The sequence below is a fragment of the Peromyscus maniculatus genome, chromosome 8 (genome assembly GCF_049852395.1).
Source record: "Peromyscus maniculatus bairdii isolate BWxNUB_F1_BW_parent chromosome 8, HU_Pman_BW_mat_3.1, whole genome shotgun sequence".
Taxonomy (NCBI): Eukaryota; Metazoa; Chordata; class Mammalia; order Rodentia; family Cricetidae; genus Peromyscus; species Peromyscus maniculatus.
In genome coordinates, this window is record NC_134859.1 from 39,209,819 (window position 1) to 39,234,257 (window position 24,439).

Consider the following 24,439-nt stretch of genomic DNA (forward strand, 5'->3'; position numbering starts at 1 on the left):
CTGCTCTCAGGGTTCAGGCTATTCTTTGAGATGAAGGGGGGGCTTGTTCTCTTATCTGCTTTGTAGTGGCCCCCAGGTGTGGCTGAGCTGCTGCTGAGTGACCTGGGTAAGACTCTCCTGTTCCAGAGCTTCGGGTTCTTTTCCTCTAGAACTGGATAACTAGTCGACATCCTACTGAAATAAATCCTAGTAGTCACCCACCTGAAACTCACGGTCTGCTCATGCCATGCAAGCTCTCTACCACTGAGATCCGCTCCAACTCCCTTCTAATGTTAAACACACACACACATACACAGGTGCACACACATAAATAAATAAATGAGTGGATAAATGTAACAGGAACTCCACAAACAAAATAACCAAAAAAATGATTAGGTGGTTGAGTAGGGTGACTCCTGTCTGTAATGCAGTGCTTGGGACGTTGAGACAGGAGGATTGTTTCCTGTTCTAGGTCAGCTTGGGCTATGTATTGAGTTCTAGACTAGCTTGAACTATATAGTGAGACCATGCCTTTAATCCCAGCACTTGGGAGACAGAGGCAAGTGGATCTCTATGAATTCAAGGCCAGCCTGGTCTACATGGTGAGTTCCAGGACAGCCAGAACTACGTGGTGAGACCCTGTCTCAAAAACACACACAACAAACAAACACACAAACAAAAAACCAGGGGTGGACAGCAAGATGGTTCAGTGGTTAGAGGTGCTTGCTGCCAACCTGATAACGTGAGTTTGGTTCCCAAGCCCCACCTGGTGGAGAGAACTAACTCTCACAAGTTGTTCTCAGACTTCCACATGTGTGCTGTGGCACAAAAAAGCCCTGACCCCCTGCCAATAAACGGTGGGAGAAGAGGTGAGGAAACATGCTTTGGATTTTCACAGTTGTAAGAAGGTAAGTATAATCAACACTATTCAAAAAGCAAAGAAAATCCTAAAACAACAACAGAACAAAACGTGGGGTGGGAGAGATATCTCAGTGGTTCAAGGCACCGGCTGCTCTTGCAGGAGAGGACTAGGGTTTGGCTTCCAGCACCCATGTGGTGGCTCACAGGCACCTGGAGCTCCAATTTCAAGGGATCCAGTGCCTCTTCTGAACGGGCACCTTGTGCACAGATAGACCCATAGGCAAACACTCACTTACATGAAATAGAAAAGAACACAGACAACAGCAACACTTTATTTCCCTAACTTTCCTTAAAGTCAGAGTTTTATCATCACCACAAACAGAGCAATTGTGACTTGGAGAAATATTCATTGTCTAAGGCCTGCCCAGGCTGGCTTCACATTCCTCGCAATCTGCCTCAGTCTCTGGGGTGCTAGGACTATAAAAGCATACTAACACATGACTTAGAGATAAGAGCTGTTATCTAATCTTAAAAGATTAAGTCAAAATGTCCAGTGAGAATAAAAGAAGCTGGGCATGGTGGTCCATGCTTTTTATCCCAATGCTTAAAAGACAGAGGTAGGTGGATCTTTGTGAATTCAGGGCCAGCCTGGTCTACATAGCAAGTATGAGCACAGCTAGACTTACATAGTGATATCCTGTTTCAAAAAAAAAAAAAAAAACAAAAAAAAAAAACAAAAAAAAAACAGGTCAAAACAAAAAACCCAAAATGAAGTAAAATTTTTGGAAAATGGAGGCAGGAGGCTTAAGAGTGCTGGGGTTATTATAGGCATGCTGTTAATCCCACAGATCAAGAATAAGACCACTACCACAGTTTAAAGCCAAATTTGAAGCAAGCTTTAATTAAATACTGGCCAGGTGGATGGACTCTGGCCAGATCTATACCCAGGTTCCTGGGAAATGGTCCCAACCCAAGTTTTGCAAGGGCTTAAGAAGGAATATCCATAATTCACTGCATTTCCCATCAGGTCCAATCAGGGGCAAGCATATATCCTGATGTATTTCCTATCTGTGAACCTCCTGCCCACACGTGATCAAGCACACCCAGTGCAGATGCATCAAACAAGCTTGTTTAGGGGAGTGAAAACATGTGACTTGTTATCTCCCATAAACAACAGCCTCCAACATTCCAGGAACTATCTGTGCTTGGGGCAAGGGGCTTGCAGATCAGGGACATTTTTGTTTCATGGATCTCTAAGGCATTTAAAACTTAAAATGTAACTTTGGCTCATCACCACACCCAGCATATAGATTTGTGTTTTCCTTTTTTGTGGGGCTGTAGATTGAACATAGGACTTCAAGCAAGTGTATAACCACCTACCTATATCCCCATTCCCATTTTGCCTTTAATGATTGCTTGTTTTTGTGGTGCTCAGGATCAAACCTAGGTTTTCAGGCATGCTAGGTAAGTGGTCTACTATTAAGCTACATTCCCCAGTTCTTGTGTGTGTTAATGAGTTAAGTCTCACCTCTGGAAATGTAGATGTCTGGATTCTGACCTGCAGTGAGACTCCACTCTGAGATCTCAGTGTTACATTGTGCAGCCCTGGCTGGAAGCCATGGTCTGATTGTTGCACTGGCTTTTAAATCAGCTATTCTCTCAATGTTTCTCATTTTTCCCAAGAAAGTCAGCCTCCTGAGAGCCTTCTCCTCTGACTCAGGAAGGTGAGTGTTCCCGCTTTGTATTACTTTAATGGGAGCTTTGGTCTTTGGGGACTCTTGCTTGGTATCATCTTGTTTATTTCTTTACTTGCTACTGCTCATCACTAAGACTCCAGGCTTGATGAGGATGGGATGTGTGTTGGGAGATGTAGACAAGGCCTTCATCTTGTCCAGTTGTCAAATCTGTCAGTGATTAGATAACTTTACTACTGATTCATCTTCCTTATGGTTGCATTTATTTATTTATTTGAATCAAGGTCTCATACATTCCAAGTTGGCCTAGACCTCCACAGGGAGCTGAGGTTGACCTTGAACTTCTGATTCTCCTGTTTCTACTTCACAAGTGCTGAGATTACAGGCATGCACCACCATGCCTAGTTTATGTGGTGCTAGGACGGAACACAGGGCCTTGTACATACCATGCAAACACTCTACCGAATAAACTACACCTTCACCTCCATCCTTATGATTTAAAATCCTCATTTTGCTATTGGTGAAAATTTTAAGGCCACTCCACGTAGTTAAAAGGGAGGTTTATTTTGTGGGGTAACTTACAAGTGAAGGGATAGGCTACAGGGTCTGGGAAAGGTGTAGCTCAGTCCGGCGGTGTTCTCTGGAGAACTCTGCTCGGTCTACCTCCAGCATCCAGGGTCCAGGAACCAGGAACCAAGAGAGGCAGCACATCCCGATCTCAGTCTTTAGGGTCCTCTCTTAGCCCCGCCTTGTAGGTGTGACAGTTACCGAAGCTTCAGTGGGGGTTGGAACTTCCAGATCAAAGCTGGAATGGCTACCCACTACATTTTGCAATTGAGAAAACTGAAGTCTGTAGTAGGTGGCAGGGCCACAGTGCAAGCCTGTGAAGAAGCCTCTGTCCCATCTCCCCTTCCATCATGGTTGTGGCCTTGCTTTTCAGTCACTGTGTCTGTGGGATTCTAGAATTTCCTTCAAGGCCATCAAGGTAATGGCTACACAAATCTGAAGGAATGTGTCTGCTCACCTAGCAACCCTCTATGGTAGCTGTGAGAAGCAACCAACTGCCCAAGGCCAGGGACCTCCTAGACACCAGAGAGTGTGAGGCTGAGAGGATGGAGGGTTAGGAGTCAGGAGAAAATGGGGGATGCCCTGGGGTGTAGGGACTTGGCAACTGTTGTGGGATTTGTTTAAACTGTGTAAAGATGTATTGCCATTTTACCTTGCTTGCCTAAGGCACCTGATTGGTTTAATAAAGGGCTGAATGGCCAATAGCGAGAGAGAAGAGAATAGTCAGGACTTCTGGGGAGCAAGGGGAACTCTGTGAAGAAGAGAGGTGAGCCGCCAGGGAGACACAGACACATTCTTATAGAATGAAGGAGAGGTAAAAAGCCACGTGGCAGAATTTAGATGAGTAGAAGCAGGTTAACTGAGTTATAAGAGCTAGTGGGACAAGCCTAAGCTAAGGCCAAGCTTTCCTAATTAATAATAATCTCCGTGTCATTACTGGGAAGCTAGCGATCCAAAGAAAGTCCTTCTGCAGGTAACTGTATGGATGAATGAATGCTACCCAAAGGGACTCTGCCTATTCTGTGTGATGCTCCAGCATGTCCAGAGTTGGTACTGCAGTCCTACCCATCCAGTGAAGGCAAGGCCACATGGGCAACCCCTACAACCAGTGGGGTCAGCCGGAGCAGGAATGACCTCTGCTTTCACTATGCTATATAACATTGGGCAAAGAGTCTTTCTTCTCTGATCCTATGCCTGCATTTGTGTGTGATGAAGGATAGTTTATTATGAGAGGACTGTTGGGTAAGCTATGCAGCCTAGTTAATAGTGATGAACCAATGTCACGTTCTTAGTTATATAAAATGTATTTCAGTATGAACAAAGGAGAAACCAGAAGAGTTCAGGCCTATTTTTGCAGCTTTAAAAAATAAATTTAAAGTTAACACCAAAATGAAGTTTATTTATATTATTATTATTAGCATCCTTTTTTTTTTTTTTTTTTTTTTTTTTTTTTTTTTTTTTTTTTTTTTTTTTTTTGAGACAGGGTTTCTCCAAGTAGCCTTTGCTGTCCTGGAATTTGCTCTGTAGACCAGGCTGGCCTTGAACTCACAGAGATCTGCCTACCTCTGCCTGCTGAGTGCTGGGATTAAAAGTGTGTGCCACCATTGCCCGTAAGCAACAAAAATTTATTGTTTCAGGCCAGTGAGAATGGCTTATCGGTTAACGTGTTTGCTGCCGAGCCTGCCGATCTGAATTTGATATCTGGGACCCACAGGATAGAAGGAAAGAACCAACTCCCTCACAGATTGTCCTCTGACACCCCCACACAAGCACACAAATAAAACAAAAACGTAACTTAAAAGACACTTTAAAAGTTGATAGTTTTGTCAGGCACTGGCTACTCATTAGTAACTAAAAGTTGCAGCCCTACTTCTTATGGTAATTTGAAGGAGTATTTCTGAGGCAAGACAAAGTAAGAAACAAGACCCTCACTCTATAATAACAAACTCAGGAGATTTGTCAAAATGAAGCAGTTTTAAAAAACCATTCTGCAGAAAGGGACACAGAGAACAAGCAAAAATGGCTGGGGTGCTGAATGAAAGACACATATAAAGTTTTAAAGTCCCACATATAAAGAATTTTTAATTTGGGACTCAGAGAGGTACAATTGTTGCCTTCTTTTAGCATAGCTCCTTCCCGAAATTGTCCATCCTATTGCTTTAGGACAGTCTTGTCTAATGAGCCTCTTGGGGCTTGAGGCTGCTCCCTTTTTTCTTCTTCTTCTTCCTTTTTTTGGGGAGGGGGGTTTCAAAGCAGGTTTTCTCTGTGTATCCTTGGCTGTTCTGGCCACTGGCCGCTGCAGACCTCCTCAGTGCCGGGATTAAAGGCATGTACTATGATGCCCAGTAGCCTGCTCCCTTTTTTAATGGTGGCCTCAAAAGACTGCTTATAGCTTTCCAAAGCTCACAGTTTTCAGACAAACAGGTGACAGTCACCGAATCAGGGGAGAGAGGTGCCTTGAACCTCCTGCTTATCTGTGACTCTGAGAAGTTCTAAGGGTACCTCAGACTGAAGACAGACCACACTGATTTATTTCTTAAAGAAGAAAGATAGGGAAAAATCGGGGGAGATAAGAAGGAAAAAAGAGCCTTGGAATCTGGTTGGAGTAGAAGAGCAAGTATCCCAGCACAATTACCTGTTGCTTAAGGCGCTCCCCCCTCATTCCTAGTAATTGTAAATCTACAATTTTCTAGCAGTCTTGTTAGAAACTCCATTTACCAAAAAGCACATGCACTCGTCCCCTGTGCAAGTTCAGTGGCTTCTGGTTTTAACTGATCAGCTTGGAACCCTGCCCAAGATACCTCTGGAGCCAACCTGTAACTTTAGTTATCAAATAAAGAAACAGGGATAGGGTTCCCAGAAACCCGTGGAGCAATGGAATTCCAAAAGGCTTCCAGAACCTTGTAGATAGTCAGAAGGAGGATTCTTGAAACTCGAGTCTCTGAGAAGACCACAATCAACTCTCCAGTGTGTCTCAACTTTCTTCTGAGCACCGTTTTGTCCCATAAGCCTCATGCTTAAACCTATATTCAAATATTTTTAATAAAACCACCAATTCTGTTTCACCATACAGCTAGTCCTGAAATTCTTTTCCTCGACGAAGTCCATGGGGTTTGGCACTAGTGAGGTTTCGAACTCCTTGGGCTGCCGCAGTGGCAGTGTGTACTATCTCTGTCCTCTCAACGCTGACATTTCTGGTATTTTGTTCGTGTTTTGGAAAGTATACTTTGGTGTCTTAAAGATCGCGGATCCCGATAAGCGCCACCGCCCTCTCAGCTCGGCCCCAGGCGGAGGTGCTTCCTCCGGACTAAAGAGGTCAATCTGAAGAAGCCTCAGGGGCCTGGCAGATGTTAAATGCTAGACGCAAAAAGTCTCAGGGACTCGGAAGCGGGAAACGGCCAGGGACCTTTGCATTTCTGAAGAGAAGGAGCGGGGAGGAGTAAAAAATCAGAACCTCCGGGCTTCCTGAAGATAACCTCCGGGAGGTTAGGGACCAGTCTCAGAGCTTGGCCCCGCCCCTCCCAACAAGCCCCGCCCGTTTCTCCCTACGCCCCGGCGCTCAGCCCCGCCCCACCCACGCTTTGCTGCGAGCTTTTGCATTCAGCCCCTCCCTCGCGGTCGGCCCCGCCCCTCCCTCCCTCTTAGCCACACCCTTCACGCAGCCCCGCCCCTCGCGCTCGGCCCTTCCCCGCCCTCTTAGCTTCGCCCCTATCCTCAGCTCCGCCCTCAATCGGCCCCGCCTCTCGTAGAGCTTGTTTTGTCCCCAGCACTCAGCTCCGCCCCTTGTTCCGCTGGCTCTGCCCCTGCAGTAGGCCGTTGAGGGTGGGGCTGGAGCGGGCGGTGCTGGGGGCGTGGCCGGAGAAGTCCCTCCCGGGGCCTGCAATCTGGGCGGCGCGGGGCGGAGCGCTGAGCGTGGCCAAGCTTTGCACAGCGACCTGCGGGCTTTAAAGGCACCTGTGAGCCTCACTGCTTAGACCCACCGCGACGATCGTCGTCATGCATCGCGTACCGCTGCTGCTCGTGCTGGGCTTGCTGCTCGCGGGTCCCGCCGCCCCTGCGCGCCTCGGCCCGAAGCGCGTGAGTACCTCCGACCCTGGAGTCGCGTTTCTGAAACAGACCCTCCGCTGCAGCCAGGGGCTGCTGGGTCGCGATTATCCTTGGAGGGACTCGTCTTCTCCGATTCGTTCTGTACCACACTTTCTGGGTGCAAAGCAGCAATGCGATCGCAGCGGCCCCAGGCCCAGGTTCTCAGCCTGTGACTCGCTGCATTATCCGCTGTTCCCTTTCCCTGTTTTCTGCTTGGCTCTGAGGTCTTCCTGAGGGTGGGACGGTTGATCAGGCCCGGACGTCCAAACTTGGCCACCAAGAGACTGAGGGCCAGCCGTGTGATCCGGCTGCTCCTGGTTGTGAGCCACTGAGGCTCCCTCCACCCCCCCCCCCCAATCTTTCACTTCCTGGTTTCTCTTCTGCTCCCACGCTGCAGATCCCTGGGAAAGAGAAGTTCGGTCATTCTGAGGGAAGAGCCAGTCCAGTTGCCTTTTGCTGTGGCCAAAAGGTGCAGGCCCTCCAGATCCCCTCCCTCCCTCGGGGCGGTTTGTCTAAGCCAGGGCGGTAAAGGGGAAAGGGATGAGACTGAAAGTGGTGGTGGTGGTGTGTGTGTGGTGACTTCTGATTCCTCTTCTGTCGTCGATTGTGGACGACCTGAGCCTTGGTCTGCTGTCTGTAAAATGGGTGTGATGTCAGCAGAGGGTGAGCGCTTTCATGAAGGAGATGTTTGCAGAATGCCAGAAGAATAGTGTGGTTGAGGCCAGTATGGCCTTGGCCTTGTTTGGTCTGGAGGCAGGAAGTCTAACATGTGGGAGGAAGGACCTTTTGACTTCGTTTGCCCAGAGGCTAGGCAACTTGTCTTTTGGTGTCCTGGAGAATGGCCTGAGAATGATAGTCTTGGCTCCACATCCGGCCTTGTGAGGTGGAGCCCTCTTAGAGACTGTAGGCTTGAGGATATTCCTCATTCTCCCTTGCACTTTGCCTGTGGGTACCATTCAACTTCAGGGGCTTAGATAGCCGATCTGGAGGGACTCAGGCATTGTAGGCACCAATCTCCTTCTGGCCATTAGGGACCTACTCAAGATCTCTCAGTGACTGACTCTTTTGAGCCTTACCTTCTGTCATGTACATCTTCTCTGTAGGCTTATGTGCTCAGAACCTGACTCTGCAGAAGGGCTGAGGTGGGGGGACTGTGACCAGTTGAGTGAGTGAGCCTCCGGAGCTCTGGCTTCCTCTTGTATTGTTGACTGGTCTTGTGACCCTGGGCTGCGGTGACTCAGATAACAGCAGAATGGCCGGCTCTGTGCTGGGCAGTAGTGGGCAGTTACTAGACTCTATGTTGTATAGTGTGTGCCATTTATTGTATACCTACTGTGTGCTATGGATTGAGCTTTGTACTTTTACTTGTTTTAAAAAAATTTTTTTTGAGACAGGTTCTCTGTAGCCCCAGTTAGCCTAAAGTTCTGTATGTAGCTAAGGATGATCTTGAACTCCTGATCCTTCTGTCTCTATCTCCCAATTGCTGGGGTTACAGGGAACTTTTCTCTCTCCCTTCCTTCCTTTTGTTTTTCTTTCCGGTTTTTTGAGACAGGGTTTCTGTGTGTAGTTTTGGTGCCTGTCCTGGATCTCACTCTGTAGACCAGGCTGGCCCAAACTTACAGAGATCCGCCTGGCTCTGCCTCCCCGAGTGCTGGGATTAAAGGCCTGTGTCACCACCGCCCGGTGTAGGGAACTTTTCTAATGATCTTAATTTTGGAGAATTTATAAGGATAGTATAGAATTCCATGTATTTGCCTAGTTGCCCTTGTTAGTATCCCATATTATCAGTGTATGCTTGTTAAAACCATGAAGCCAGTGTGGGTCCGTTACTGTGAACTAAAGTAGGCTTTATTTGGGTCTCATCAGTTTTCCATGAATGTCCTCTTTCTGTTCTAGCACCTGCTCTGGGGTGCCATGTTGTCATCCCTGTCACATCTTCCCACTCTTCTCAGGCCTGGGACAGAAAATTCAAATGAGCTTGGCTGCCTTTAGGAGCTGAGTCCTGCTGCTCTCAGAGCACAGACCTTTTCCTCTGGCCATCGTCCTTGCAGAGGACATAGTTATGCCCCTTTGGTAAATGAAGAAGTTAAACCTCCAGGGATTAGTTAACAGGCCCGAGGCACCTGCTAGTGAGAGCCGTAGCAGCAGGTATGTGATTTTAACCTATGCCTGTGTAGCTGTCCCTATATTCTGCCTATGTGGCCACATCTTTCCGGTCGTCACATTCTGGCTTGGTCTCGGCTGGGGATGGCATGTTCCAGGTAGACACTGTTGATCCCTGTGCTCCCTTTTCCTCGGAGCCTAGACTCAGGTGCTGGGATGCCTCCTAGCTGTAGCTGCCCAGGCCCTGCTAGTGGGAAAACACCTTGGGAGAAGTTCCCTAGGGCCAGGTGAAGAGGTGCTCCGGAGGGTGGAGGATGCTAAAAGGGCACCCTGGAAACTTCCCTTAGCCCAAAGTTGGTCCTCAGTGTGAATCAGGCCGCTGATTTAGGGAAAGCAGCCTCCTGTTTCAGCCCAGGTTATTTACTCAGCCATTCTTTCACTTGGTTTTATGAGCCCCCCCTCCCCAATCCATCCTTCTCCTCCAAGCATAGCGTTTTCTTCTGAAGGTGTTCTCTTGACTGTGACCTATGACAGCCTATGGTAAACGAGCCTGCTACCCCTCCAGTGTCAGCAAGATCCCTCCTCATTCAACATGGAGAGTCTGTTCGTCTTTCTGCAGTGCCTGGACCGGCTGAGTTTCCACCTCAGGACCTTTGCTTGTGCTCCGTCTGTATCAATGGCTGACTTCTGATCCTGAAAGAATGTCTCCCGTGCCGCCTCTCAGCCACCCTAAGACCCGAGTTACTCTCCGCATCACCTTCTGATACTCAGATTACAAGTGGTTGATCCTCCCTCCTCCCTCCCTCCCTCCCTCCCCCCTCCCTCCTCCCCTCCCTCCTTTCCTTTTTTTCTACCCTCTAGTACTTGGGTTTAAACCCAGGGCCTCAGGCGTGCTAGGCAAAGTCTCCACCACTGAGCTACACTCCCAGCCCGGGTCATGCTTATTTGCATTAGACGATAAGCCCCACAAGGCTGGCCCGGACTGCTTCCTATTGTTTACGTAGCCCTGAGTCCAGGGCCTGAAGTAGTTGCTCCACAAATACTTGTGGAATGAAGTGTGAGTGAAATACCTGCTGGTACCTACCCTGGCCCTGCCTCTCTTAGTCACAGTGTGGCCTTTCATTCCAGGGATCAGAAGCCCAGGCCAGGAAGCTTGAGCATGGGGTTTAGCAGGTGCGCAGGGATCTCACGGTGGCAGGAAGCAGAGGCCGGGGAGACACATGGCTGTCGTTTAGCGAGCCAGCTCGTGCTTGGTGTCTGACTCCATGTCCGGAGCTCTTACATGTGTGTTCCCACCTTAGCAGCAGCCCCGAGAGGAAGATCAGAGTGCCTCCACTTAAAAGGTGCAGAAACCGGGGCTCCAAGGCAGTATGTGTGCCAGGGTGTGATTTCAGCCCAGGTCTGTTTGACTGGAGCCTAGTTTTCCCGAGTGGCACTCCAAAACCACACCTGTCCCAGCTTCCTGTAATGCTTTTTTTTTTTTTTTTTTTAAGATTTATTTACTTATTATGTACACAGAAGAGGGTGCCAGGTCTCATTACAGATGGTTGTGAGCTACCGTGTGGGTGCTGGGAATTGAACTCAGGACCTCTGGAAGAGCAGTCGGTGCTCTTAACCTCTGAGCCATCTCTCCACCCCCCCCACCCCCCCACCCCCCCCCGCCTTTTTTTTAAAGACCGGGTTTCATCCTAGGCTGACTCTGTATTTGAGGATGACTCTGAACTTCTGAGCCTCTTGTATCCACCTCACAAGTGCTGGGATTGCAGGCACTGTGCCTGATTTTATATTGCTTTTTGTTCCGCTGTGAGGACAGGGTCTTACTATGTAGCCCAAACTGACTTCAAAGTTGAAATCTTCCTGCCTCAGCCCTCCAAGTGCTGGGGTTACTGGTGTATGTCACCATGCCTGGTTCCTCTGGTGGTGTAGTAGATCACATGGGTGACTGACTCTGTGTCCCTTTTCCATAGGACAGAAGAGGCGTTAGTCTCGCTTCTTCATCTTGAGCTTGGTGTTGAGTCACAGGTGTACAGGTTTGGACCCCGGGTTAAAACTTTTGACCCAAGACAGTGTCACGCCTCCTGTCGTAGGGTCACACAGCTTCTTGTGTCTTAATTTCAAAATCGGGCAGAGAGAAGCTGCGGCCCAGCTTGGGTCAGGTGTTCCCTGGGTCCCGGTGGCTATGGATGAATTAAGCTATGGAAGTCTGGCTGGGGTGCAGGATTGACAGGTTTTCAAAGGCCATGTGTGGATAATGGCAATGCTAAGGGTCCTTGGGGGTGGCCTTTGAGGCATGTGAGTGTGTATGAAAGAGAGAGGGGGTGGGAGAGGACAGGGGAAGGGAGGTGTAGAGTGAATTCCAGATCCTGAGGTCCTGGGAGAATGTGGTCACATGGGTTGGACTTAGGGCACACGGAGGAAGATTAGGGAAGGGCCTCTGCAAAGGAGTAGGTGACTCAGATTGGGGATATGGCGTGCTTCGTGATCTAGGGGAGTAAGAATGTGCTTGCAAGACGGGAAGGTCATTTCCTGGGGTTGCGAATCATTGAGGGACCCCTGTGGACCTCGTCCTGTGGGTCTTGTTCCCCGAAGGGTGAGTCCTGGGTTAATGTGTTCCCCATTGTTGCTGGCCTTGGATTGGACATGGGGTGGAATATGACCAGGCTCAATACAAGGGTGACTCTTCCAGGAGCTCGTCCTGTGTGATCTAAAGCTGGAGAGAAGTGGGTGGTAAGAGGGTGGGAAATCAGAGGAAGCACCCCCAAAGCTAGGTGGGGTTAATTCCACTTTTTAAAAGAATATTTAATTGATTAATTGACAACTTGTAGACAATGTATTTAGATCATCTCTAGTATAATCCCCCACCTTCCTCTCCATTCGCCCAGCACATCTGCCCACCATCCTCATCTCCTCTTCCTTTTAATAACCCATTGAATGCCCATATGAGCATGATTTAGGGTGTGGGCTGTCTATAAGTAACCCCCCTCCACAAATAGTAAATCCCCCTCTCTTAGCTGCCAATACTTCCTTAGTTAGGGGTGGGTCCTCCCTCTCTTCCCTTCTCCCTCTCAGTTCATCTTCCTCCCAGCCTCCCCCCTCCATCCTTCCCTCTCTCCCTCCCTGTCTCCCTCCCTCCCTTCCTCCTTCCCTCCCTCCCTCCTTCCCTCCCTCCCTTCTTTCCTTGTAGCCTAGGCTGAACATTAATTACATCATCTTGCCTTACCTGAGTGCTTGCTTACATTACAGACTTGCACCACCGCACCCAGCTGTCTCCCCTCCCCTGCCCCAGACAGGGCCTTGTGTGTTCAGACTGGCCTGAAATGGGTTATCGAGTTGAAGATGACCTTGAATTCCTGAAGTTCCTGCCTCCATCTCCCAAGCACTGCCACCATGCTGGGTTTGTGCAATGCAGATAGAGCCCAAGGTTTCCAGTGTGTCAGGCAAGCATTCCACCAACTGAGCTACGTCCCAGCCCCGTTAGTTTTGAAGTTCAAGGCCTGTTTTGATGGGCCTTAGCCTCACACTTTGGGAGACCGTCTTTGGAGTCCCGCCTGAAGAGTGGGCCAGACAAGTGTAGCTGTTACCATGGGGCTCAGAAGGGCACGTGCAGGCATCCAACTCTGCTGCCCCTAAAATGCTTCTTTTCCTCAACTTCCCCCTTTGCTGTGTGGTTGTCCCTAGCCTTCCCGACTCGGCGGCTTCTCCTGGGATAACTGTGATGAAGGAAAAGACCCTGCAGTGATCAAAAGCCTGACGCTCCAACCTGACCCCATTGTCGTTCCTGGAGATGTGGTTGTCAGTGCTGAGGGCAAGACCACCGTCCCCCTCACGTCTCCTCAGAAGGTGAGCCCGGGCTAGGGGCCAGAGGCAAGGGGGGTGGGCAGCCAGCAGGCGCTGCAGGAGGTGCGTGCTCACGGGTTGTGAAGGATTTCAGATTTCACAGACTTACCCAGGTTCATAGAGTCTTGGGGTTAGGGGATGGAAGGGAGACTCAGCCAAAGATCTGACTCAGCAGTCAGATCTCTGTGAGGCTGGCTAGCTGAGTATACGTGATTCCAGGCTAGCCAAAGCCACAAAGAAAGAGAGAACCTGTCTCAAAACAAAAGCCAAAAAACAAAGACCACCTCCCCACCAAAAAGAAAAAAAAAAGGGGGGGGGGGAGAAAAAGAAAATGCAGGTGATTGCAAAAGGAAGAAAAAGAAAATGCAGCCGGGTGGTGGTGAGGCACGCCTTAAATCCCAGCACTCGGGAGGCAGAGGCAGGCGGATCTCTGTGAGTTCGAGGCCAGCCTAGTCTCCAAAGTGAGTTCCAGGAAAGGCGCAAAGCTACACAGAGAAACCCTGTCTCCAAAAACCAAAAAAAAAAAAAAAAAAAAAAAGCAGGTGATTGCAAAAGGCAGAAAACAAAACAAAACTCATGGAAGCTCATAGCCAAATGACTAACTAATGCTAGGTCCTTTAGCCATACTGTGTATACTTACTTTTAATGGATATATATGAAAATAAGCAGTGCTGTGTGTGTGTGTGTGTGTGTGTGTGTGTGTGTGTGTGTGTGTGTGTGTGTGTATTAGTTTTGAGGAAGGGCTTCATGGAGCCTTAGCTGACCTTGAACTTGCTACATAGCTGTGGGCACCTGGCCTTGCTGCCTCCCACCCTGGGTGTGCTACCACACCCAGTTTATTACCCGTTCTGGAGATGGACCCAGGGCCTCTCGTGAATCTTAGGTGAGCACTCTGCCAAAGCCACACCCCCAGCCTCGTTTCAGCCAGGGTCTTATGTAGCTCAGGCTGACCCAGAACCCAGTGTAAGTAACTGAGGATGGCCTTGAACTTCTGATCCGCCCACCATCACCTCCAGAGGTCTGGCATTGCAGGCATGTGCCACCATGCCCAGCTTCTTATAGATGTCTTCTTGTAGTCTGCTCCTCGATGGCTAGTCATTGTCAACTGTTATGGATCCTGTCAGAATCTTCACATATTTGTACTAATGAGACAACATGATCAATTTGGAGACACCGTGCAAGGCTAGAATTTGTCCTTACAATCATCTATTTATACTTTCGTGATTATAGAGCTTCACATTAATTTTATTTATTTATTATTGTATATGGGTATGATATATGGGGGAGGCACACATGATACAGTGAGCATGCACCACAGGTCAGAGGTCAAAGCTGTATAGTTGGTTCTCTCCTTCCACATTTTTTGTGAGTTCTGGGGCAGGAACTCAGGTCGCCAGACATAGATGGCAAGCACATTGAGCTGCTGAGCCAGCCTGCTGGTTCAGATGCATGGTTTTAGAGAGCTTTTGATATTCAGTTCTCCAGACAGTCAAACTGTACTTGCATCTAAACTGACAGCTTTGTTTCCTACACACACACTTTTTGTTTGTTTTTCAAGACAAGGTTTTCTCTGTGTAACAGTCCTGGCTGTCCTGAAACTCGCTTTGTAGACCAGGCTAGCCTCGAACTCCCTGAGATCTACCTGCTTCTGCCTCCCAAGTGCTGGGATTAAAGGCGTGCACCACCGTCGTCTGGACACTAAGCTTGTTCAAAGAGAGTTGCCAAAGTTTTTAATATTGTCCCTTATAAGCACCAATGTTTCTTTTACGGTTCACTTGCTTTTCATATTTATTTGGGAGTACTAACTTATTCCTACCCATTTTTGCATGTGTTTATATATTTTCTTAGGGTATTGTAGTTTGTTACTCTCTAGTTAGAATCGCCACCTTTCTAGGATGTTCTTATATGCTCTGCAGTCTCTTTCTGGTCCAGACCTATTCTGGAACAAGCTTGGTTTTGATCATTTAAACAATTCTTGGGAGCCAAGCATGGTGATGTATGCCTGTACATTCTAGCACTAGTTCCGGGAACTCAGTGTTCAAGGCAATCCTCAGTCTCACCACCAGTTCGAGACCAGCCTGGGCTGTCGGGCTCAATCACAGTTCCTGCATCTTAGGCATCTCTTGCAAAAGAACTGAGTTGATCAGTAATGTGGCCAGTGCTTTGCTGAGAGCCTAGCACACAGGATGTGCTCAGGCCATGTTGGCACTTGTGGGCTTCCCAATCGCTGCCAGTCTTCCGCTGCCACTTGGACTAGAAGACCTGTAGGAGTCTCAGTGCCTCTCCACCTCTGCCCATGGCTCCTCCTTGCTGGGCCAGTACCTTTACTTCGGCTGTTCCTCAGCAGAGGAAGCCAAGTCCCGTGGATACAAGGACAGAATGTGTCCAAATTGGAAAGGCAGACTGGCCACTGGACGGCAAGTCTGCCAGTGTGGTGTGAATGCGGTTTCTCTGCTCTCATTGCTGAATCTGGAGTGAATGGGTGTGTGTATGTGTGCCTGAGCATGTGTGTGTGTGTGTGTGCACATATGTGGTGGCCAGAGGTCAGTGTTACATATTCTCCACAAACTCTTGCCACCTTAGTTTTTGAGATGGGGGTTTCACGTGCCTTGCCTGGAGCTTGTCAGTCCAGCTAGGTAGCTGGCCAGTGAGCTCCAGGGTCCGCCTGCCTCTGTCTCTCCAGTGCTGCGCCTGCATCACGGCACCCAGCTTTTACCTGGGCACTGGGATCTGAACTCGGGTCCTCATGCCAGCCTGGCAGGCACCTTACCAGCTGAGCCATCTGCTCAGCCCTGATTAATTTTAACTCTGTTTTTTGTTTATTTTATTTATTTATTTATTTTGAGACCGGGTTTCTCTGTGTAACCCTGGCTGTCCTGGAACTCACTCTGTAGTCCAGGCTGGCCTTGAACTCAGAGTAGGCCTGCCTCTGTCTCCCGAGTGCTGGGATTAAAGGTGTGTGCCACCACAGCCCTGCTGACTCTTAGATTCTTGACCCGAGTGGGTCTCTTTGTGATGTGAAATCCAGACACAGCCCTGTCCAGGTAGAGGAATAATGGCCCAAGTTAGGAGGGGTAGCCAAGGGCCTCAGCAAGTGCCTGCCAACCCAAGACTCCAGTCCTGATGGTAGTGCCTCTGTCTCTCTGGTCTAGAGCTGGGTATGCTGGTACACACCTTTAATCCCAGCATTTGGGAGACAGAGGCAGGAGGATGGGTGTGAGTTTAGGGCTAACCTGTACATAGTGAGTTTCAGGACAGCTAGAGCTATATAGTGAGACCTTGTCTCAAAACAAAAAACAAAACAAACAAGACAAAAAACAAAACAAACAAAAAACAAAACAAAACAAAAAATGTCGGGCAGTGATGGCGAATGCCTTTAATCCCAGCACTCAGGAGGCAGAGACTGTCGGATGTCTGTGAGTTCCAGGCCAGCCTGAGGTACAGAGAAAGTTCCAGGAAAGGCACAAAGCTACAGAGAAACCCTGTCTCAAAAAACAAACAAACAAACAAAAAACAAAAAAACAAAAATTGGGGGACCTCTGTGCAGGGCAGACCCTATGAAGGGGGTCTGCAGAACAGGCATACAGCTGCTTGGGTGTCAGAAAGCAGATGTGAGTGTGCAGGTCCAGATGTTATAGTGCACTACTACAGAGTTTATGAACTGGTCTAGTTGTGCCAGGTGAACAAGTGCTGAGGCAGAGGATGGATGGTGACATCTTTCTGAGCTCTGCTGGCTGTAGGTGAGAGATAGACAGGAGACAGTGTCTGTGATCCCCTAATGGTAGGTGTGGCTGCTGCCTCGGGACTAGCTGTTGACATCAGTGACTTTTTCTCTGGGCTTCCAGTGTTATGCTGGTCCTGGGTTGGGCAGGAACAATGATGGGGGAACCCCCCCAGACATCCGTACTGTCAGTTGGCTAGATTGGGACCCTGGCTAAGTAAGGGGAGGAGGGAAGTGAGGCAGCTGTCAGATTTGTCTAGTGAGACTCTGAAGTGTTGGGGCAGGTGTTATCTTCCTCCTGGGACCTCAGGAAGGAGGTAGGCACTATACAAAACATCCTGCTCTTGGAGCTGAGGCAGTAGAGACTGAAGGAAGTTGACTAACTCCCTCAGGGACAGAACTTACCTTCCAACCCAGCGCCTCTGGCTGTTCCTGATCTGAGGAGGAGTAGGCTTGTCCAGTGGAGGAGGCAGGCTGGAGGAAAGGGTACTGTGCAATCAGGGTGGATTCATGCTAGTTAGCAGAGCAGGTCTGTGAGGCAAGCAGTTTCAACTCCCAACAGGATGCAGCCCATGCTGACGTCACCCTCTCTTAGCCTTGAAAGAGACAGCCAATACCCTTACACAAGGCCATTTGAAGATTCGGGCAGGAGCCTGGGTCTAGTGGAGTCTGGAGGAATAAGGACCATACCAAGATTTATTTCTCAGAAGCAGAACCCGGGCCAGCAATTAACCCCAGCATCTGGGAGGTGGAGGCTGGAGGATTAGGAGGTCACGGTCATTCTCGGCAACAGAGCAAGTTTGAGACCAGCTTGGGCCACATAAACCCTGTCTCCAAACACCAAAGTCCAAACAAACAACACAAAAGTGAATCCACAAATAAAGTGAGGCAGAGACTAGATTGCTAGCATGTCTGAGCAGAAAGGGATCTGAAAATCAGGCTTCCGGGTTGGGGAGATGGCTTAGCTGATAATGTACTTCCTGTGCAAGCATTAGGACTGTATTCAATCTCCAGAACCCATGTGAAAAGCCAGGCATGATGTAGTAGTGTGCACTTGCAACCTTAGACCTGAGGAGGTGGAGATGGGGTGGGGGTGGGGGGGTCCCTGGCAAAGCAGCCTAGATGAATCAGTGGGAGACCCTGACTTAAAAACAAACTGGGTGCCGGGCGGTGGTGGTGCACGCCTTTAATCCCAGGAGGCAAAGGCAGGCAGATCTCTTGTGAGTTCGAGGCCAGCCTGGGCTACAGAGTAAGTTCCAGAAAAGGTGCAAAGCTACACAGAGAAACCTAGTCTTGAAGCACCCCCTTCCCCCGCCAGGGGTTGGGGATTTAGCTCAGTGGTAAGAGTGCTTGCCTAGCAAGCGCAAGGCCCTGGGGTCGATCCTCAGCTCCAAAATAAATAAATAAATAAATAAAATAAAATAAAATAAAATAAAATAAAATAAAATAAAATAAAATAAAAAAGACACCCCCACCAAAAAAAAACATGCTAAAAAGCATGCTTTTGGGCTGGAAAGATGACTCAGAGGTTAAGAGCACTGGCTATTCTTCCAGAGGTCCTGAGTTCAATTCCCAGCAACCACATGATGGTTCACAACCATCTGTAATGAGATCTGATGCCCTCTTCCAGCCTGCAGGGATACAGGCAGAACACTGTATGCATAATAAATAAAATTTAAAAAAATACATATGTGTGCGTGCACACACATGCGCACAATATCCTGAAACGTCCACAGGAATCAGGCGTGGAGTGCCAACTTCCTGCTGTCCACTCTGTGCACTGTTCCCTGACTGGCTGGCTTTGGTGGAACACAGATTTGGCCGAGAGACAACTGGCATGCAAGACACCTGACCTAGTTAATCTTCTGCGTGTGCCAAGCACAACTGGGCTGTTTGCTGGGGGTCCTGGCTGCGTCTTCTCAGTCAGGTCGGCAGTCATTAGAACAGGAGTGGGATCAGGGTAGCTTGGCAGTGGGAAGAACATTCTAGAGTTCTCATCCAGGTGAGTCTGGGGAGGTCATTCAGTTCCTGTAATCAGCCACAATAAGGCTCATAGACCAATCTCGGAGTAATTTCCCCATAGATTTCCATTGGTTTGTTTGTTTGAGACAGGGTCTAGCTATGTAGACCAGGCTGGCCTTGAACTTGCAGTTCCCCTGCCTTTTTCTCCAGGGTATCTTGATTTCAGATGTGCACTGCTGGGCCTAGCTACCTTTCCATTTATAACTCTGCCTTCTGTGGTGCAACAGAGAAAATATGAGCCAGGAACAATCAACATATAGAGAAAGATTCTAAGACTGGGCCTGGAAGGCAGGCCCACCCGGGACATGTGCCACAGTCAGCCAGCTGGGGTATAGTGACATCGGGTAGTGACAACTGGAAGATGATTTGTGGGTCAGAGAAGGGACATTCACGTTTGATGATCAGCGCCCACCACATGCTCAGGAAAGGAGAATACTGGAACTCAGTGAGAACATCCCCTCAACCAAACCCTCCCCCTGTGGTACCCTGGAGGAAGAGACAGAGGGGGACTGCAAGTTAGTTCCAGGCCAGCCTGGTCTACATATCTAGACCCTGTCTCATGCAAACAATGGAAATATATAGGAGATTACTCTGAGGTTGGTCTGTGAGCCGTATTGCAGCTGGCTATGAGCTGAAACTTGAAGAGGCCGGAGCTGGAATGTGTGCCCTGGCGCTCACACTGTCTGTCACCTTGGTCAAATCCTGTGACAGGTGGAGCTCACTGTGGAGAAAGAAGTGGCTGGCTTCTGGGTCAAGATCCCCTGCGTAGAACAGCTGGGCAGCTGTACGTACGAGGACGGCTGTGAGCTGCTGAACATGTACATTCCCCCCGGAGAGCCCTGCCCGGAGCCCCTGCACAGCTACGGCCTGCCCTGCCACTGTCCCTTCAAGGAAGTGAGTACTTGGGGTGTCAAGGCACTGACGTTACTCCTCTGTGGTAGAGGGAGAGAGTGCATAGTGCTTCTATGGGTATATGAGAACTGCTATGTTGGAGGTCGGGGACCTTGGTATATCCACCTGTGAAATGGGGCGACTTTGTGCTTACGTGACCACTGGTGTCTTTTATACTTACTCAGTCTGGAAAAGGGCTATGGCAGCACTCCTGGCTCTTAGCAGAATGGGAGGGAGGGGCAGATCACAGCTGTAGGCTGTCAGCCGCAGGCTACCCTGACCTGGGCTCGCTTCTTCCCCTCAGGGCACCTATTCACTGCCCACGAGCAACTTCACAGTGCCAGACCTGGAGCTGCCGAGCTGGCTGAGTACCGGCAACTACCGCATCCAGGGAATCCTGAGCAGCGGTGGGAAGCGCCTGGGCTGCATCAAGATCGCCGCCTCTCTCAAGGGCAGATAGCCTGGCAGCAGCCATCACGGAATGAAGGGGCACCAGGAAGGCGTGCCTCTTCTTCTGTGTTCCAGGGCCCAGACCTGCCCGCCTCAAGCTCTGTTCTCCAATGATTCTCTACCCCTCTCTGCAAATCACTGTACAACCTGACCTGAGGGAGGATGGACCAGACGGGTCTGGACATCTGCTGGGCTGTGAGCCATGCTCCTCCCCACTCTTTCTAAGCATTTCTTTCCTGTCCAAAACAGTCAAGGAATGGGAACCAACATGCTGGGGGAATCTTAAGTTCAAACTGACCCAACCTTGGCCTCCGGAAGTTTTCTCTACCCCACCCCTTCTTTTTAGTCGCCGACTTAAAACCAGGATAACAGTATTAACCTTTCTCATTCCGCCCTAAACCTCTCCTGCAAAGAGGCCTAGGTAACCCCTCTTAGTCTGTCCCCCCATTAACTTCCATTGCATTCTCTTCTCAGCTTGCCTAGCCAATACAGGGGCTGATGGATCCAGGAGAGGCGGGGCAGTGTGTGGCAGAAACCCCATGGGAGTTATGATGGGCATGTCCCACTAAGCTCCACAAAAGCCCAGGTGCCTGCAGGGCCAAGCAGAAGACCTAGGGAGCCAAGGCAGTCTCTTCCAGGCATGGCTTTCACATTTCCTTTTTTTTTTGGCATGATACACATACAAGGAATGGGATGGCATTCCTTATACTAGACAAGGTATAAAAACCCCAAACCCAATAGCACATGTGCCAGGTGGCCAGGGTCTGGAATGGCACATCTAGTCCTGGGAGGTGCAGTCTGATGTGACCAGTAAGTGCCATGTAAGAATGTTGCCAGATAGTCACAATATTTTTCTCCCTTAGGCCCCACACCCAGACTTTTATACGAAATCTTAGCATTTTTAACTATTGGTAACAAATTGTTTTTTTTATATGCTGTACAGGCCAAAGGGGCCATGTGGGCTTGTCTGGGGATATCTGGCTCACAGGTGGCTGTTTTCTCAGTCTCAAGTTACCTGGCACCACCTCTTCCTTCTTCAGGGTCAAGTCCATGGTGCCTGGCCTCAAGGAGGGCTCAGCCTGTACCAGGTCTAGGTGGCCTCTGAGAGCTCGGAACTGTGCCAGCCTCAGAGTACATCACCATCAGGGTCCAGGGGCTCACACTGGAGTGGGCCCCCCAGAAGCCACCATGTGGAACAGGGATCCCATGAAGAGAGTGGATCCTACATCAGGTTGCACCCTGACAACTTCCCGAGCCTCGGACGGACAGCCCAGGTTCTGGGCTGGAAGCCTAGGCTGGCAATAAATCTTTTTAACTTGCTGAGCGCCCTCCTTTTTTTGGCTGCGTGCTTCACTGGGCATGGCTGAGTGTTTTGGAAGTTTGTTTGTGATGGACTGTTTCTGTGGAAGGACTTGGTACAGGGGAGTCCAGGCACCTCAGAACATGGGCGCTTGGGTTTACCTCAGCAGTAGCTGGGATTTCTGCTTTGCTCTGACTGATTGAGCTTGATATGCTTCCATTTTCCTTAACCTACAGTTTCCTGCCATCCCACCTTTCTTTGCTCTGCATTTGTTTTGTGTGTGCGTGCATGCATGTGTGTATGTGTGTGTGTGTGTGTGTGTGTGTGTGTGTGTGTGTGTGCCAGAGAACAACTCTGGGTATCATTCCTCAGGTGCTATCCATTTTTTGTTTGAGACAGGGTCTCATTAACCTGGAGCTTGCTGTGCAAGCCAGGCTATCTGGCCGGTGAGTCCTAGGTATCTATCTACCTGCCTCCACCTCACATCACTACTGGGATGACAAATGTATTCCATCATGCCCAGTGTTTTACATGGTTCTGGGATCTGAACTCAGCTCCTCACACTTGTAAGGCAAGTACTTTACTGACTGAGCCCCTCCCCCACCCTTTAATTTTGAGACAGGGTCTCACTCCAGCCTAGACTGGCCTCAGACTTCTTATCTACCAAACTCCTATGTCCCTAAACTTGACCGAGTCCTTATGCCTTCAGGTTTACAGGCCTGCACCACCACGTCTAGCTCTCTTTTGATTTCTAGTTTGCATTCTGCTTTTGTACTTTGGTTTTGCAAGGTGGTATAGACTAGCCTGTACTGCGGGCCGCAGCAGAACTATGAAGTAGAAATTCAGCTGATTATGACAAAGCTAATACCTGGAAGAAGCTAAGGGCCTTCCAGAGGATTAAGCCAAATCTCAAGGAGTATTTGGTGTTATTCGGCTTTTAATATATCGGCTGTTCCCTGCTATGAATTTCTTGTGTGCTCTCATACCTTCCTCAAGAACTTCTAACAAGGGTATTTTATCTGATATACTTCTCTAGCTTTCAAAGCCAAAAGGTAGACAGGACAAAGCATTTCAGACCAACCACTGAGTCTCCTGAATTAAGGTTAGGTGCATAGCTTTGTTTCTTGTGCAAATTAAGCTCAGACCCTCCTTTCTTATACAGCCTTAGTGGTATTTATACTAAATTGTTTAGACTCCTAACATTTTACCTACCCACTTCTAGGAATGTAGTTTGAGCACATAAATTCCCATTTTCTGATATATTAACTGATTTCAGCTCTCAGTTGACCTCCTCCTTTACCACTCCCCTTTTGGGTTGTAAAAGAAAGCCTGACAGTCACTGCCTGAGGAAAACTCTTGTCTGCCTTTATGACCCTGTAAGAATTCAAGCCTGGTGACCTTGCCTTAGCCAGAGCATTGCTATTGCATGGATATATAACTGTAAACCTCAGAGACTGGGGGACTAGGTTGGAGAACTGGTTGGAGAACTAGAAGGACAAGATGGGAGATGAGGAAGAGCCTGACGGGGAAGAACTAGGCGGATAAGAACGAGATGGGAAAGACCAAGATGGGTCAGAACTAAGATAAAGGAATTAAGATAGCATTTAGAGGGAACAGTAGGAAGAGGTAGAGAGAATCGGGCAAGAAAGTAGCTAAGTATGAGCAGAAAAGAAGCTGTGTGTATAGAGAGAACTGACTCGGAAGAATAAAGTGTATTGACTAAAGAGTTTTGTGTACATAGATTTATTAGTGAACTCCTCAGATTAATCTGCCACCGGTAGCATCTCTTCTAGAACTCTGGATGAAGGGACAGGACCCCAATAGCTTTCATTAAGCCTGGAACTCAATCCTCCTGCTCCAGTCTCCTGCTTGCTGAGATTATGGGCATGTGCCACCAAATGTGCACCCAAGTTCAGAACAACCTTACTAACTCAGGAAATCTTTTTATCTATGTCATACTTATTAAAATGTGCCTTGATATCTCTTGAGGGGTGGAGGTAAGTTTTAAAGGTGACATCTCAGATCAGATCATGGAACAAAATAGGATGATGTGTTTTGAGGCCTAGTAAGAAGGAAACGAGGTCTTTGGGAGCATCCACTTGGGAGCAGGCACACCAGCCCATTCTTGTTTCTCTGTTTGCTTCCTGTCCCCATGAGGTGAGCATGCCTGCTTACATCCTACCATGGTACCCTGCTTCCCAACCCTGTATCATTCCCTCAGGGTACTCTGTTTCTCAACCCTGCATACATCATCCTCTTATACTACTCTTTGCCATACACCCTCCTGAATACTGGGATTAAAGGTGTGTGCCACCATGCCCAGTCTGGAAGGTGGGTTTTTATTTTTGTGTGTGGATTTTTTTTTTCCTCTTACTTGTTTTGTTTTGAGATAGGGTCTCAATGTAGCCCTTGCTAGTCTCAAACCTTCTTTGAAGCTGAGAATAACTGATCCTCCATTCTCAGCTTTCAGAGTTCTGGATATGTATATATAATTTTTTGAGAGAGGGTCTCATTGTATAACCCTGGCCGGCCTTGAACTCACAGACAACCACCTGTCTATGGCTCCAGGGTGCTGGGATCAAAGGCATGGACCCCCCTCCCCCACATACACACATTAAAGAATGCAGGAGCCAACCTGAAGCCAATGTGATGACCAAGTCTTGGTCAACTTGAGTAACAGAAAAATGACAATAATTCATTTGAACCTTTTAAATAAATAAGAACACAGGTTAGAGTCCTGTATACAGTGGAATCCCGAGGAAAAACAGAAATGGAGACAGACCGGCAGCTTCTTCACAGGCAAGAATCTGATGTGGATGCTAAGCCTGGGGATATAAAAAAACACAGACAGCGAGTATCCACCTGCTTTAAAAGTCTTACCTGGCAGGGTGTGATGGCCCACACTTGCAATCCAGCCCTTAGAGGGCT

The 24,439-nt window shown here is 48.7% G+C and overlaps 1 protein-coding gene across 1 annotated transcript; it reads left to right on the top strand.

Moving 5' to 3' along the window:
* The first annotated feature begins 6,925 nt into the window (after window positions 1-6,925).
* On the top strand, window positions 6,926-21,531 carry Gm2a (ganglioside GM2 activator). The gene is made up of 4 exons (XM_006984875.4): window positions 6,926-7,178; window positions 12,969-13,130; window positions 19,582-19,764; window positions 20,066-21,531. Exons 1-4 carry the CDS (start codon window positions 7,098-7,100, stop codon window positions 20,219-20,221), a joined length of 582 nt encoding a protein of 193 aa, XP_006984937.1. The 5' UTR covers window positions 6,926-7,097; the 3' UTR covers window positions 20,222-21,531.
* The last annotated feature ends 2,908 nt before the right edge of the window (window positions 21,532-24,439 follow it).

Bases quoted from the DNA above. Each gene is read 5' to 3' on its own strand.
- Gm2a (XM_006984875.4), top strand. From the start codon at position 7,098: ATGCATCGCGTACCGCTGCTGCTCGTGCTGGGCTTGCTGCTCGCGGGT. The intron at 7,179-12,968 runs GTGAGTACCTCC...GGTTGTCCCTAG, and splicing joins CGCGCCTCGGCCCGAAGCGC to CCTTCCCGACTCGGCGGCTT. The intron at 19,765-20,065 runs GTGAGTACTTGG...TCTTCCCCTCAG, and splicing joins GCCACTGTCCCTTCAAGGAA to GGCACCTATTCACTGCCCAC.